Below are 16038 nucleotides of genomic sequence, written 5' to 3' on the forward strand. Positions count from 1 at the left end.
TGATGTTTATGTGCCTTAGAAGTAGAGAGAGAATTAGAGTCTATCCTAGCTTTGTACACGCACAGCAAAGCAAGACACAAAGGGAATTCTCAAAGCACCTCTGAGTCCAGCACAAAGCTTTTTGCCAGCTTCCTTTGAATCTTTTAGAGTGGGGGCAAAAAGCCAGCACTGCAATCATAAGTTAAACTGTTTCAGGAGTTTGGTTATCAGCTGAACAGCATCTGGGGACCCACTAACATAATCTGATAACACTGTCGTGCTCAGTGTTCAAACTGTGTTCTGTGGAACCTTCTTATCTTATTATATTTTAGTTCTGTCGTTGCTGTTGTTGTTCGCCACATTTGAACTCAAATCTAGCTTGAAGATCTGTGCAAATAAATCTCTGAGTGTTGAATTTAAACAAAGACTTGTGCATCCGCATTGGATGCTGCCAAGTTACAGTGTCACTACTCCCCAGAGGATGGTAAGCACCATTTAAAAAAAAAAAAATCAGTTGTTAGTGTGAGTTGCAGCTTTTCACATTGAAATACAATAAATTCAATGTTTTGGAACATGGTTGTGAAAAAATTTAGAATCTATGTTCTGTTTCTGATGATTGTGTCGCATGATTTGATACTGGGTGTAAGTATCTCTATTTGCAGGTGGGATTTCAGATGCTTTTATTTTTATTTTTGAATTTTTATTTAAATATTTCAAAGAGAGGAATAATTTTGATCCATCCATAACACATGTACCCGATTCAAAGCAGAGACTGCAAATAAATTGAATTGTGAAGAAAAATATAGGTATAACAAGTTAATTTAACATTAATTGAATTAACATTATCAACCCACACACACACACATATATATGACAATAAGCATGAAAGTGTCAAAATACAAGAATACTTTTAGCGGAATATATTTTCCCTTCTTCTTCTTCTTCTTCTTCTTCTTCTTTCATTACATTAAATCTTTTTTCTTTTTCAAATGGGTACATCTGCATGAAGGAATAGAGGCTTATTTTTACCCGCAAGCAAGTCCTAGAAATTGCTCATTGCTCAACACATTAGGTACTTATCTTTCAAAGTTTGTTTGAATACCCTGCCTAAGTACATATCTGGTGTCACTGAGCAAGGACCAGAGTTGCTGCATCAGAGCTACTCACACACTATCCAATCAAAGGTATTCTCAACCAAAGGGTTGTCTTGGTAGTCTGGTCCCTGAATATTGTAAGTACTGTGTCAATTCAAACTGTCATAATTTGAAACAGTGATTAGAACCTAGGTATTGCAAGATATGTTAGAAATTGCCTTCATCCACCTGTATGATTCAGACTTGAACTCAGTATGAAGAGCTTTCAAATGAAACTGGGGACTGTACGAGGTCCAAGACAGATCCATGGCCACTTCCATGAGACCACTGATGGGAAAACAACAAAGAAAAAGATCACCCACATACAAGTGGAAGCTTGACTGGCTGGTTCAATCTAAGGAAGCTTGTACAACTACGCCGTAGTGGACACCAATGCTCTCAGATTATGCCCTAATGCAAAATATGCTCTTCTTGGAGCACACTAAATTTTGTGCTCGTGTAGTGACCACGAAGGCATTTCCACATTACTAAGTTGCAAGCATAGCCTCAAAAGATAACAGAAGTATGACTTACAAGGTTTTATCACAGGTTTGTCAAATTCAACACACGTGAAAATAAATAAACCACTGATAAATCCTGAGGATTGAAATACATGAACTGGAAACTGAAGATTTAGAGGATAGTTGTTCGGTATCCTTGGCTTCTATTGCATTAGACAGGGAAGGCCGCAAGGTTGTCTTCGCATCAAAAAAGCTATTAACAATAGGATTTGCACCTCAGAAAATTGTTGTGCGAGTAGAATTAAACAAGTAACTCAAATGACGTTAAACCAGATGAAAGGAGGTATGTTCATGAGCACGAATCGATAGGTTAAAAAACTGAATACATAAATATGTTAGTCGATTTGTGCAAGTTATCGTTTCCCTAGTATTTGCAAAGAAATCAGAGGAACATCCTTTGTAAAAACGATCAGTCACGTGGAGATAAAACAGAAGAAATCAAGCAGATGTACCTTAAGCTTCCTTGCATCCTTTAATCTTCGATTCATAAACAAGGACGTCTCCGGCACAGATACCAGCTTGAAAAACAAAGGAAACCATGCAAATAGGTAAAGTACATAGCCACAACGAGAGAAAGCAAGCGCTCAGGTTGCTCTGTGAGGTTGCATTTGCCGATCCTGTGGGGAGCGCCACCAGGAACGGCTCCAAGTCAAAGTTCTGGCTGTGGAATGTAAACGAAGATGGCGAAAACACCACCGAACGACTCTGGAGTTCCTCTGACCACAAACAAATCTTAACACATGAGTAATATGACATGACATTACAGTGAATAGTTTAATAAGTCAGGCCAAGTACCCACAAATTATTTTACTCAACGAGATTATCATGCTTCAAATCCTCTATATTTCTTCAACAACAAACTGCTCAGCACAAAGAGCTTCGGAAATTTCAGTGTGAAAACTTAGTCGCCTCGATGTTTGGAAAACACGGTCCATCGAGATAACTGAGAGGAATTGGAGAATGTGATTGGGGTGTCAAACCTTGGGATCAAAAAAAGGCCATGCAGTCGCTAACAATAGCATGAATATCAGGAGGGTGCCTCTCAAGTTCTTGAGGGTTTTCGAAGACCTTGGTATTCAATGTTGTACACTGTATGACCATGTTTAGCGGTATGACTGCAGGTTAGCGGAACTCATCATCCAGCATTCTCGTCACACACAAAGCACTCCTCGAATCTACTCACCAGAATCCATGAACCCCACCATCGCTTAAACCCCAGTGAATTCAGCAGTGTGCACTCAGCGCATGTCAACCCATACTTGGCTTGAAACTGGGCCGGATCGCATTTGACACAGATTCTTGTCGCAATTGTTTCACAAACGAAGCGTAGATCGCGCTATAAAATTACTCATTACCTCTATAAAACTGGAAATCAAAACCATGGGGTGAATCACATGCGCAATTCTCGACTGATACACGGCTTACTTCAGAACAGTAAAGATCCAGTTATCCAAAACAGCTATAAATCTGCAGTAACTAAAACAAACACAGGAACAGGACGAAACAATCGTCGTTTGTGACCAACCCACAGTAGAAGATGTCGGAAACAGGTGGGTTTCCGATATAATTCCGATAAGCATACTTCGCAATAAAGTATAATTAACAATCCGGGGATTCATGAATGAGACATCACTTTATTGATTACCTGCAAGGGATGAAGGAATGTGAGTGAAAGGCTATTGATCTGTGCAATGCCGACGAATCAAAGAAGAATTCCCATGAAAGCATCCGAATCCTCATTTGTGTGCATTATATGAGGGAGTATGAGGAAGATGTCATCTAGAAAACCGTAAAAGAAAACCAACATTTGTGAACAAAAAAACATTGAATGAATGAACAATTGATGCCAATATGGGAATAGATATGAATAAAGAAGAATTTGCTTTTATTGATTATCAATTTTGAAATTATAACAAGACTAAAAGTAATGTTGTGTAATTGAGTGTGTCTTCATAAATCATTCACCACAAATATAATTCTTCCTTTCTCTAAAGTGCATCTTTTGGTGGATTTTACCAATCTTTTATTTTTTTTTTAAGAGTTTTCTATCCAATTTTTATCCAATTACTGAGCAAAAATAATTTTTGCTTGCACAACCATTAGAGATTATTTTTCTTTAGTAATTCTAAAAAAATTCCTTGACTGTCTAAAAAATATTGTAAATTTGCTGAGAATTGTGTTGAAACTCTTTCTTACATAATTAAAGAAAAATAAGCATCTTTTTATTAAAATAAAATTTTAAAATTATCATCTATTATATTTATTTTTTAATTTAAAAAAATTACAAATACAACTCTAAAAACATTATTTTTCCATAGGACCACTTAATATATATTAGATAGTCTTATAATCTCATTTGATCTTAGTTTCTTAATACAACTTTATTTTGGCAAGTAAAATATCTAGAATCATTTGTTGTTTTTATAAACATAAATAGAATTCCTTCATATATTATTATAAAAACTATAAAAAAATATTTAATATATATATATATATTTTTGTTTAATCATTTTTGAGATTTATATTTTTTTAATAAAAACCTTAAAAATACATATATAAATATATTTATATATATCTTTATATATATTTTTATATATATTTATATATATTGGCTCAAGCTACAAGCACACTCTAAGTTGCTATACATACACTTCATATTGCTATATGCATATCCAAAAAAACGTAGAGGCTTGTGATTGATTGAATATTTTCATACAAATCTTTTTACTTGACACAATTATAGAAAGATTAAGAGGGATGGCAGCCCCCTTTTCAATAGTCCTGCTGATTGGTCAGCAAACAAGATTAAGAAGCAACACTTTTTGCAATGACCTCCAAGCAGAGCCTTGAAAAGAAAATTTGAAAACTACATGATGTACTAGTGGTTTTTTGGTGATTTTCACTACACCATATTTTTTTACTAACTATATGTATATATATATATATATATAATCCAATTATTGATCAAAAGCTTTATATTAATTTATTATTGACTTGTTGAATTATTAACAATATCAATTTGGAATACAATATATATATATATATATATATATATATATACTTATATATATACATATATCTAGAGAAATGATAAAATAATATAATTTTTTACTAAATTGATCCACCATGAATGAAGAATCATTGCATCCTTATCTTTGTTTCCTTTGTTTCTATATTTTCAACCTTAATCCATGTTTTCAACCCCACTTTTATCTTGCTTGGCCAAAAATTGGACATTACCTATGCACCTCTAGTTGAGATCATTTTTTACTTATCGAAGAATAGACTGAGCAACATCATACTTTTAATGGACTCTTATACAAGCTACATAATTTTTGACTCTTCTACAGCAAAAAAAAAAAAAAAAAAAAGAATTGATTCAAATGTGAGAAAGTTCTTATAGTTGATTAGACAAAATATACAATATAATGGAATCTGGTTTCATTATTGAATTTATAATTATTTTGTGTATTTTCAAGTTGAGGCTTACAATCATTTTAAGATTTTAAGATTTAACAAATAAGAAACTTTCATTTCAATAAGGCATTGTAGAATTGTGCCCATTATATTCAATTTTGACTTTCTTATAATTGTGGTTCTCTTTCTTGCATATAAAATTGTTGAGTTGCTCTCAATTATCAATTGAAAAGATTGTGGCATTCCTCAAGATTTAGAAAGTCTTTTAGCTTTGTAATAGGCCTGTGTTTGAGTTGGTGCAAGGAGATGCAATAAAAAGTTGTAGTGGTGGCTATCACCATTTCTCACTATGGTGCTTCTTCATCCGCTTGACCATTATATTGCAAAGCACATGATCAACAATATCAACAAGGAGTATAAAATATCCATAACCTTCTTACAATCAAGATTTAATGAATCTTTAATGATTCTTCACAACAATGAACTCTTCTTTCTATCTAACAAAGAATTGAGATTAGACATTTTTAGGTTGCCATTACTAATATAGGGAACAATGAGCTCTATGAAGAGATCCTCTACTTCCTACATTCTCTACTCTCCTAAGAGCAAAAACTCAAACAATGCCTTACTTGGTCAATTCTCCACTGACATTTCTTCCATTGTTCTTAAGAAAAGCTCTAAAATAGTATTAGTGTAAAATTCTTGTTTATTGCTTGAGCAACCAATAAACTCTCTATACATGAATCTTGTAAAAATGATTGTATGTCTTAAGATGTTTTGCAATGTGAAGTTATTTTGAAGAGAAAAGCTCAAAAATTTACAATTCTTTACTTGGTTTAAGCTCTTATGTATAAAAGAATTTAATTTAGCTTCATGACTCATGGTACGACCTTGTCCAAAAGCTTCTTTGTTTTACTAATGAATATTCTTATTAGAGTTTATATGATTTTAGTTCCCTAAGATGATGTAATTTTGTCAAAAATCTAAAAAATTCATAGTGTGTATTGACTCTCATTTTGTCGAGAGCTGCTTGAAAGATAAAATATTGCTATTAGAAAAGTCTGTTGAATATTTTCTTAAAGAAGTGGAAAACTTTATTTTTAAGATAGATGTAGTGCCTTCAATCCTTCTCAAGTCAACCTAATATAAAAAGAAGAGTTAAAAGTGTGAATTATAAACCTTCAAGCTTAGAATTCTAAGATGTTGATAACAAGATTTAGTTCATAGACTTCTAGACAACCTTCAAGCTTTGTTTGGAACTTACAAAGATATCAACATTCAATCATGACATTGTAGATTGTAGTTGTATTTACAATACAACATAGGTACACATTTGTAAGGTAAACAGAGAATTGATATAATTTAAAGTTGGATGCTAAAGCTAACATTTGATAATATACTCATAACCTGCAGCTATACACCATTGCTTGATGTTTTTTTTGTTCTCGTGTATATGAAAATGGGAATCCTCAAGTAAATCTACATTCCACTTTTATTTTTCATGAATCAAAAAATGCCACATCTTTAGTTTTACACTATTCCATCCATCAACATTTTAAGAAAATTTCAACCTTTGATGGAATACATCTTGTTTCTATTATTCCATGGTTGAGAAAGTAAATCTACAATCATATTTGAGATTATTAATTATGATTGTTTTGCAATACTTTGTAGACTTTTATAACTATTGTTGCTTCTATATTAATACTATATTGAGATTTTACATATTTTATTTCTTATTTTATTTGTATTTGGTTTGAATGTAAAAATTTCCTTTAGAACAACCAATAGTCTACTCTTTCAAACATTAGCTCCAATGTTAATCTTGCATGTGACTTTCTTGCTCAAAAGAACTATCTCTTGAAACTACAAAAATTATACAACTTATCTAAAAGTCCATTAAAGATATGATATTGCTCAATCCGTTCTTTGGCAAGCAAGAGAGAATCAATTTTAGAAGCGCATAGACAATAGTGAGTTCTCGGATAAGCATGATGGAGAAAGAGAGATCAGGACATGGAAGAGGGATTGAGAATGTGGATTAAGATTGGGAACATAAGAATAGAAGAAATAAAGACAAAGGTATAATAATTCTTCATCCATCGTAGATTGCTTAGTAAAAAATTATGTTGCATTATCATCTCCATATATCTACATATCTATATTTAGACACAAACAATCTAATTCTTGTAGATACACATGTATATATTGAAAAATATCACAATTCATTTGATGTTTGTACTTCTTAGTATAATTGAGTTTTCTATACTGGAAAAGAATGGCTTTCTATCAAGGTGTTGCTCTATTTAAGCACTCAAATTCTACCTTTGACATGTTAAAAGAACAACAACTATGACATGTAAGACAACATGCAATAGATAAGAAGCCACTTGTGATTTGAGGTGAATTGTTTGTCTAGCAACAAATGGCCTCCTTGGCCACTATTAATGAACATCTTATCCATGCTCACTAGAATAAATAAAAAGATAGAATGAGATTCACAAACAAACAATGAATAAAAAATTGGTTGGTTTCAAAGTTCTCAATGATATGCTTAATGCTTGGCAACTAGAGATCCCTTTGCAATTTGATATTATGGATAAAGTCATGGTGATTGTTAGTTGGTTAGGCTCTATTCAAGGTCCAAATACCAATCATCAATGGTCAAAGTTGTGAGCTTGAAATTGTTCATTAAAACTGCCATGAGAATTGGCACAACATTGCAAACTACTAAAGTGATTATCGAGCAAGGATCCTTTCTTGGTGAAGTTGTCCATGAGGTTGAGATCTTTGCTTCCATAAGGTACTATTGATATAAGATATAGATTTCAAATTTTCTTCTAGGGCTCTGCCTCCAAAGATTCCTACAAGGAGCGCTACTCCTTGACCCTACCTGTTGACTGGAGGGGGAATTGCCACCTTTCCTAACCCCTATAGTTGTGTCAGGTAGAAGGGTCCGTATAAAAATATCCAACCAATCATAAGCTTCCATATTTTTTGGATATGCATATAGTAATATAAATGTGTGTATATAACAACTTAGGGTGTGCTTATAGCATGAGCCACATATATACTCCAAAATTAAAAATAAACTATATATTCATTTACTTTAGATTTCTTACTTTTTAGGTTTGGATTATCACTATAAATGATGTTCTATCAAATACAACTATAAATTCATAATTCTTTACTTTATTGAGGATGTTGAATTTCAAATGAAGAAGTAACAATTGACCATCCACAATTCTTCGAAGATAAGTTGTTATGGCCTCTACATGTACAACATTGTTTGATTTTAAAGGTATTTTTTCTTTAAAAAAATATATATTCATACGATGTAACAGCCAACGATCTGTTATATTGTGCTGCGAAGATGCTAATATACGCAAGTAGATCTTTGGTCACCAACTTTGGAACTGCCTCGAATAGGCTGTGCTACACAATTATGACCTCTACACAAACTGAACTCAAACTGAACTCTAAGGTAATACTAAGATTACCTACTAAAGGAATTCCTAGTCCAAATTACAGAGCACAAAAAATTCAAGTGACTCTTCTGCACCAGTCAGATCTTGTACTTTCATATTAAAAAAATGATTGTTGCTTTTCACAAAATAGAAGCAAGTTAAAAATTAGTCTAATTTACATCAATGTAAGGGAGCTCAAGGAGAGAAGAAAATTCTGTTGTGGGGCTACTAGAATACCTGCTGAACACCACTCAACGCATGCGATAATGTTGTGTTCTTGTAGCTTGCGACCTTTTCCCGTTGAAATTGTATGAGACAGTCACATCTAAGTCACGAGGATTCTTCTTGTTCTGAGAGACGCTCATTGTGCCTGTCAATGCCTCACCCTCGCAGATGGTGATGACATCCTCCAGATAGATCACAGTTTGCTTCCAGTGTGTAGGCCGTGCCCTGGGTCCTGTTCAGAGGCAACACGCATTCATTTAATGATACTACAAACTCGGATCATTCTTTTGAGAAGTTAGACATATGATACAAAACCATTGTTCAGAATGTTAAGGTCGACAACGTTATTAGATGAGGCAGCAGACAGATCGCAAACCTGTCGAGAAACCAGTACTCTTGTGGCACATTGAAAACGTAACATCGAAGTACGCGACCAAAGCATGTATAAAATCGTTTCGAGTAGCCACTAATTTGAAGCGAGCTGTGAAAGAAGCATCCCCAGTGTTCATCTTGCTGATGTCCATAGTCTGTCAGATACGAGGCAAGTCAGAGGCCCAGCTCTTGTATATTAAGAAAGCAAGAACAAACGTCAACGCCTCAAAAGGAAGCACAACCGAGAATACTTGTATTTGAAGGATAATATGCACCTTCAAGTGTGTTGCATGTGTCACAATCTGATTAGCATCGACTACATCCACCAGAGGTTCGACCATCGCTTGTTTCTTGATACAGCTCATGTCAAATCCATAAACCTGCTCCCAAACTGCATCAGAGAAAGACAACCCCGTTCAAAAACCGAGTCTTCCAGTCGATAATATATATGTGAATGAAGTTCTACATGCTAGAAAAAGGGGAATAAATCAAAAGGAAACGTGAGGTACACTAAATCAAGAGACAATGAATAAACGGAATACACCAGAGCTAAATTAATTAAAAACACAAACAACGGACAAGGAAACGCGAGACTTGTCTGGGGTTCAAGTCACCGCAAGAGTCTGTATAGACCACACAGCGTTACACCAGTTACTCACAGTTAATTTTCTCCTGTTTGTATTCAGCATCTTCAATGGCAGTAAGATACAGTGAAGTTCTATCGGGCATAACCAGACCTCCAGGGACCTGGCATTCCACAACAAACACGCTCAAGCGACTAAATGCATTACACAAAAAGCTGACAAATGGGAAATTGGATAAGAGATTATTCCACAAAAACAGAGGAATAAAACGCTGGGTCAAGCAATGGTTACAAATCTTTATCCCAAACGGAACTGAAGGAGAGAGTGAAGGCTTTATTTGCTTACCAACCATTTGTCTCGAGCATAAAGTACGGTGTCCAGCATGTTTTCAAAAAGAAGAAAGTAGCCCATCCACTCTGAGATAATAATGTCGACTTTGTCAACTGGCAGAGTGATCTCCTCCAACTTTCCTTTGATGACTGTGACCACTGACCTCCCATCACAAAGCAGGAAGTTTAGGGCTTTACTTGTGCAAAGGCACAAGATTAAAAAAACATACTACTTTATATCTAGTATACTGCAAGATCCGGTCCAACAAAATCAACGTCTTCAACATGAACCCTCGATTTCAAGGCACTGAAGAACACTGCAACAAAATTATGCATCCACAATTCGTAGTCACCATCGCTGTAGCCGTTGGCCTTCACAATCTCCCTAGCAGTATCCGCCATCGTCGAGCATTCCACCTGTAGCGATAAGGAAACCAACGAGCACTAAGCAAGCCACTTGAAAAGCACCAACCCCTTCCTACGTCAGTCACATCGCAAGCTAGAACATGTGCTATGAAAAAGAACCATTCACATGGTAGAAAGCAACTCACCGCATATACGTGCTTAGCTCCTCCCTTGGCACAGAAAAGGGAAAGAACACCGGTGCCCGCTCCCACATCAAGAACGACTTTATCCTTGAATAAAAAACCATTTTGATAGATGGCATTCTGATACGTCTTTGTTCTCACTGTATCCTTCAACATCTCCTGTGATGTAAGAAACAACGCCGATCACAATCCGCAACTGCTTCCGCAATCAGTCACATCAACTAGAACCTCGAGATTCGCGTTGACCCAGATATTATAAACGCATGAATAAAGTCCGCAATAGGATTCATGAGGTTTCTCGCCTTAGAAAATACTTCAGAAAACTTGTTGAGTCAAAAACCATGGTTTGACATGACAAGACACAACCCAAGATGTGGAAACATAATGAACTAATAATCTGTCGGTCCTTTGAAAGCCCTAATTTACGAAGAGGAATTCTAAACTTACTTCATGAATGCCTGCACAAGATCATCACAACAAAAGGACACTCTGAGTCATTGATCCGACCAAATAATATCAAGATTAAGTGTAGTCTTTCACCTAGCTTTGAACATAAGACGCAGATTTTCGATGGCAGAAATCTTAAAAGTTACACGCCTTGAATTCTGATGGATGTCAAAACGTTCACCTACGAAAGGAAAAATTCAAAAATTCAAAAAAAAATACCAAGAAAGGAAGGAAACGCAGACTATCTGTGTGTGTCTGTGTGTGTTTCTCTGTTTGAATGAAAGAGTTAGGAAGATCGTCACACACTTCTGATGCAGATATAAGCAACAAAACCTCGCACCACTCACCGAAATGTGCGTATGAATCAAAGTAATAATCTGAGCTAGTATGGTCAGACGGCATCCCAACTCCCTCGTCACCCTCAATCCGAATTGAGGTGATCAGTGGCTCCGGCGTGGTCACCGCCTCGCCTTCAACAGCCATAGCCTCCGCACTTACTGTGTCAGCGACGTCCATCGAAGACATACCCTATTTCATCGTCTTCCCCTTGTTTCGACGACTCATGTTCACAACCTTCCCCAACACCTCACAAACAGGCACCTTTCCTCACTGACCCACCTTGCTCACTCCACGAAAAAGGCACAAAGAAGAATCTCACAAGCTCTGCAAATTCATGACTAGATGGACCCAAGTGGGAAAAGCAGCTGAAATGGATGTTACCCAGCTTCAGTCGCGGCTGCAGTAATGAAACCTAAAGGAGAACATCTGGCTTCATGACCTGGAGGAAGAGGAGGCTTTTAGGGCTTGGACTCATTGTGCCTGGTATAACCAGTTCCTTCAGCTTAATGGTTCGGTTCATCTCGAATATTTGTATTGATGATGTTGTTGCACTCTTGGCCACGATGACTAGTTGCCAGGGCTTTCGTCATTATTATTGCGTTAACGAAGTCATTCTGTTTGCTTTCATCACTGCAATGTGTGAGCTTAATGTCCAGCTATTCCAATCTTAACTGTAACGCATGGACCATGACGCCCCCAAAGATTACTTTTTATTGTTATTGGAAAAGATAAAGATGGATCCTGAATGACCTTCAGCTGTCACAATATGGTAGAGTTGCACAGTTGGCTCAACAATACTTCATGGTCTATTGTGCAGAATTTATTTATTTACTCTCTCAAAAACTAATACATAAATATGTGAAAGAATGTGAGGTTCAATTATATATGTATATATATATATATATATATATGTGTGTGTGTGTGTGTACATATACATATGTAGGGAAATGATAAAATGACCCACCCATTTGCTAAATTGACTCATTTCATCATAACCATTACTAAAAAAAATGAATAATCTCCAAAAACCATCATTACAATCATGGCCCTCATCCCCACCTCCATTGTTCCTAACCCACACTCCCTTTGTTTTGAGCCTTTTTCATCACAACCCCTCATTTCCCTCCCTTAGATTCTAGCTCTTATCCCAGCCTCATTTCCCTATGATAGGATGGTTCATTTTAACATCTCTCTCTCTCTCTATATATATATATGTTTCTTTTAATACTCATTTTTGTTGTGAGCAATAGTGATGAACAAGAAGAGAGAATTTCTTTTGATTTTTGTCATCATAAGATGATAGTTTTTACAAGGGTTAACAATGTTTAGAGAACACAATGACATAGTTTTAGTTGATGAAGTGAATAATCCAAGATTGACTATTGTTTTGTTTAATTTGAGGTTCTTTTGGGAAATATAGTGACTTGCTAGAAATTTCTATAGTTGTTTGGAAGTTTTTTTGGATTTCATATAATCATTAAAATTTCTTCAATTTTTTTCTATACAGATGTTTTAGAACTTAAAATTTTTAAAATATAAATAAGATAACATAAGTTGAATCTTTATCTGAAAAATAAAAATCGTAAAATAATTTATGATATTGCCTTATTTTAGATTAGTATTTATGTGATCAAATTTACAAAACTTACATGTAATTTTGATTAGGATTATAAAACTTTTATTAATATTTTTTTAAATAGTTTAAAGAATAATATAAATGATCTTTCAAATAAAAAAAATATTCAAAATTGTTGTAAAAATAATTATCTAAGAAATTATATATAACAACTTATTATATACAAGAAAATAAAAATAATAGATATAAATATATCAAAATATTATATATATATATATATATATATATCTTTGTTATTTTTTATTTTTTTATTTTTTTAAAAAATTATAAAGATTTATAGTTAATTTACTTATTGTCTTGCAATAAAATAGTACTTGTGACAAAAATTAGTTTGCATCTTTTATAGTTACTAACAACCAACTATTTATTTGAAATGTACTTTAAAATTAATCAATTGTTGACAATCAAAATGTATTAAATTCTCTTTTAAATTCATTAATTTTTTTGTAAACTAAATTATTAGATTAAAATTATATTATTAAATTAATTTAGTAATGAAATATTTTAAAGAATATATATATATATATATATATATATACATATTATGTACCAAAAATATTAAATTTATACGACTTTAGTTATTTAAAATTTAATTTTGTATTTAAATTCACATTTAGTTTTTAAATAATAAACAAATCAACTTATATCTCAATAATCTAATTTTTATTATATCTTGATGTGTATAAAATACAATCTCTTAAAATTATTTTAAATCCTATAATTTTATAAAATTTAAATCACATAAGCAATTGAATTCTTAAGTTTAATCTATCTTTTTATAAGACCTCCTAATCAATTAATTTTAATTCAAAATTTATATAATATAGATTGTAATAAAACTCAATCAGATTTGACTCTAAAAATTCCATAATTTTATATTAAAGTGAGTTTAAATACAACTTATAAATTATTATAAGATAGATTTTTAATAGCTTATTATTTGAACTTCTACTTCGCTATTACAAATATTATATTTTGTAAATATTACTCTTTTATATCTAATTGTTTTAGCTTTAATTTCTACACTACATAGATAAAAGAGTCACGGATTCTATCTAATTTTACAAGATTCTTAATAAGAATCAAATTTATTGTTGCATATTAAACACCTTTTTTGACATTTGAAATTCAATTGTTTTTACAATTACCTTGAGTTTTTATTTTTATTTTTATTTTTATTCTTATTCACATAAAAAAGTATTATGAAATCTTTCATTTTAATAAACTAATAATATTAAATAATTTAAAAGGACTTTATCTTTTTCACTTTGAATGTTTTTTCTTCTACTTGCTATGCAATGGATGATTTATTTTTTATTTTTTATTTTTTATTTTCTAGATTTACTTTATTTCTTTGTAATTTGGCTATAAGAATAAATTTTAATATACTAAGTAATTATTCAATTTTTTAGATATACTAAAAAATCCTATAATACCATCCAAATTAAACTTATATTTTTTTAAACCACATATGATATCATAATATTTATCTTTTATTTTGTAGGAATTATGTTTTATTTTATATGAATTATGTTTTATTTTATGGATTATAAAATAATATAAAAATTAAGCTATACCAAATATACTAACTAGCATGAATTAGAAAATATTTTGGATTTCTAATTAGTGTGGTCCACACCAATTTATGTATAGCTAGATGAATTAGCTTGATTTACATTAATTAATCTATAGCTAGGTGAATTGAATATAATGTGTAATAGATAATTATTTTCATAATAGCTGCTATTGTAATGTATATTCTATACTTAAATTGATTGCATGGAGTGACACTTAACAATACAACAACCTGATTTTTCTTAATAGTTGTATTTTTTAAAATTATTATTATCTTATTTATAGATTTAAAAAAATATTTAAAAATGTGAATTTAGAGATTTTTAAGAGAACAACACAATATTTAAGTAAATGTCTTCTAGGAAAATTTCAGATCTACATTCTAAAGCACATAATGAAGGTTAAAATGTGGAATTTCTAGTACTCTCTAATAGGTATATTTTCATATATATATATATATATATATTTTTTTTTAATTTAATGATGCAAAATTATTTCTTTGCAATGCTTATTATCGCAAAATTTTCATATAAGTTTTGTGATGTTGATAATTAGAAGAATAGTATTAAATAGATAGAAGAGAAGTACGTGGAAAAAAAAAATTAAAAGATGAACCAATCATTTAAGAAGATGAAGATATTGCATAAAGAGTGTCTTGCAAAATAAAACTTTAATAAGTTGTATTGTTGAAGAAGCACAAGGATATATTGATGTAGATGGAAAGTGTGGTTATTGCAAATATCTAAAAATACATCTATGCCAAAATTGTGTCTCAATTTTTACATCTATCAATACTTTAAACATACAAGATACAACCTCAAAATGCAAGTGTAGCCAAAAAACATGCTATGGATTTTTTATATCTACAATAATTTACTAAACAAATTTCTTTACTTGTGTAAGTTTAGTTGAAAATTCTTTACTTTTCTACTAATGTCATATACACCAAAATTAATTAATTAGCCAATAAGTGAATATAGATTTGATTACAAAGATGTGGAAGGCAAGTTGATTGTGTCTAAGATCACTATATATTGAATTCAAATATTAATAGATAAGCACAATATTTTTGCTCAATCACAAATATGGAAGTTATAATATAACCTATAAAAAAAAACACATCAACAACTTGATTGCATATTACCTAAGAGAACTATACTATAACTTTATATTGAGGGAGCTAATTAAAAATTTCATTGAAAATACGGAAAAATTTCATATTGTGGTTAACCTAAATAATATTCAAATATTAGGGATCAAAGGTCATAATGATCTTAATTATGAAGATGTTGTATCTTGAAGAGAAGAGATGATAATGATTATTTAAATTATAAGAATAAATTTATCTTACATTAAGATATTGATAATAATCTCTAGTAATAAGAATTTACATCATTTCATTTAAAAATTTCCAAATAACTTTGATAAGATTAATTACCATCTAAGACTAAAGGACTACTATAATA

The 16038-nt window shown here is 32.2% G+C and overlaps 1 protein-coding gene across 2 annotated transcripts; it reads right to left on the bottom strand.

Moving 5' to 3' along the window:
* Window positions 1-8592: 8592 nt before the first annotated feature.
* Window positions 8593-11857, bottom strand: LOC112287188 (protein arginine N-methyltransferase 1.1). Of its 2 annotated transcripts, none has more exons than XM_024529948.3 (9): window positions 11370-11857; window positions 11116-11203; window positions 10579-10734; window positions 10381-10444; window positions 10044-10186; window positions 9774-9861; window positions 9390-9505; window positions 9119-9269; window positions 8593-8974 (listed from the first exon to the last, which is right to left on the bottom strand). In XM_024529948.3, the coding sequence occupies exons 3-9, from the start codon at window positions 10729-10731 to the stop codon at window positions 8769-8771; spliced, it is 921 nt and encodes a 306-aa protein (XP_024385716.1). In that variant the 5' UTR covers window positions 10732-10734; window positions 11116-11203; window positions 11370-11857; the 3' UTR covers window positions 8593-8768. The 2 variants fall into 2 exon arrangements, with proteins under 2 accessions (XP_024385716.1, XP_024385714.1); XM_024529946.2 differs by lacking the exon at window positions 11116-11203 and adding an exon at window positions 11023-11033 and having other exon boundaries at window positions 11370-11768.
* Between the last annotated feature and the right edge of the window lie 4181 nt (window positions 11858-16038).

Source organism: Physcomitrium patens, chromosome 10, assembly GCF_059467195.1.
Source record: "Physcomitrium patens ecotype Gransden chromosome 10, ASM5946719v1, whole genome shotgun sequence".
In the NCBI taxonomy this organism is placed as follows: Eukaryota; Viridiplantae; Streptophyta; class Bryopsida; order Funariales; family Funariaceae; genus Physcomitrium; species Physcomitrium patens.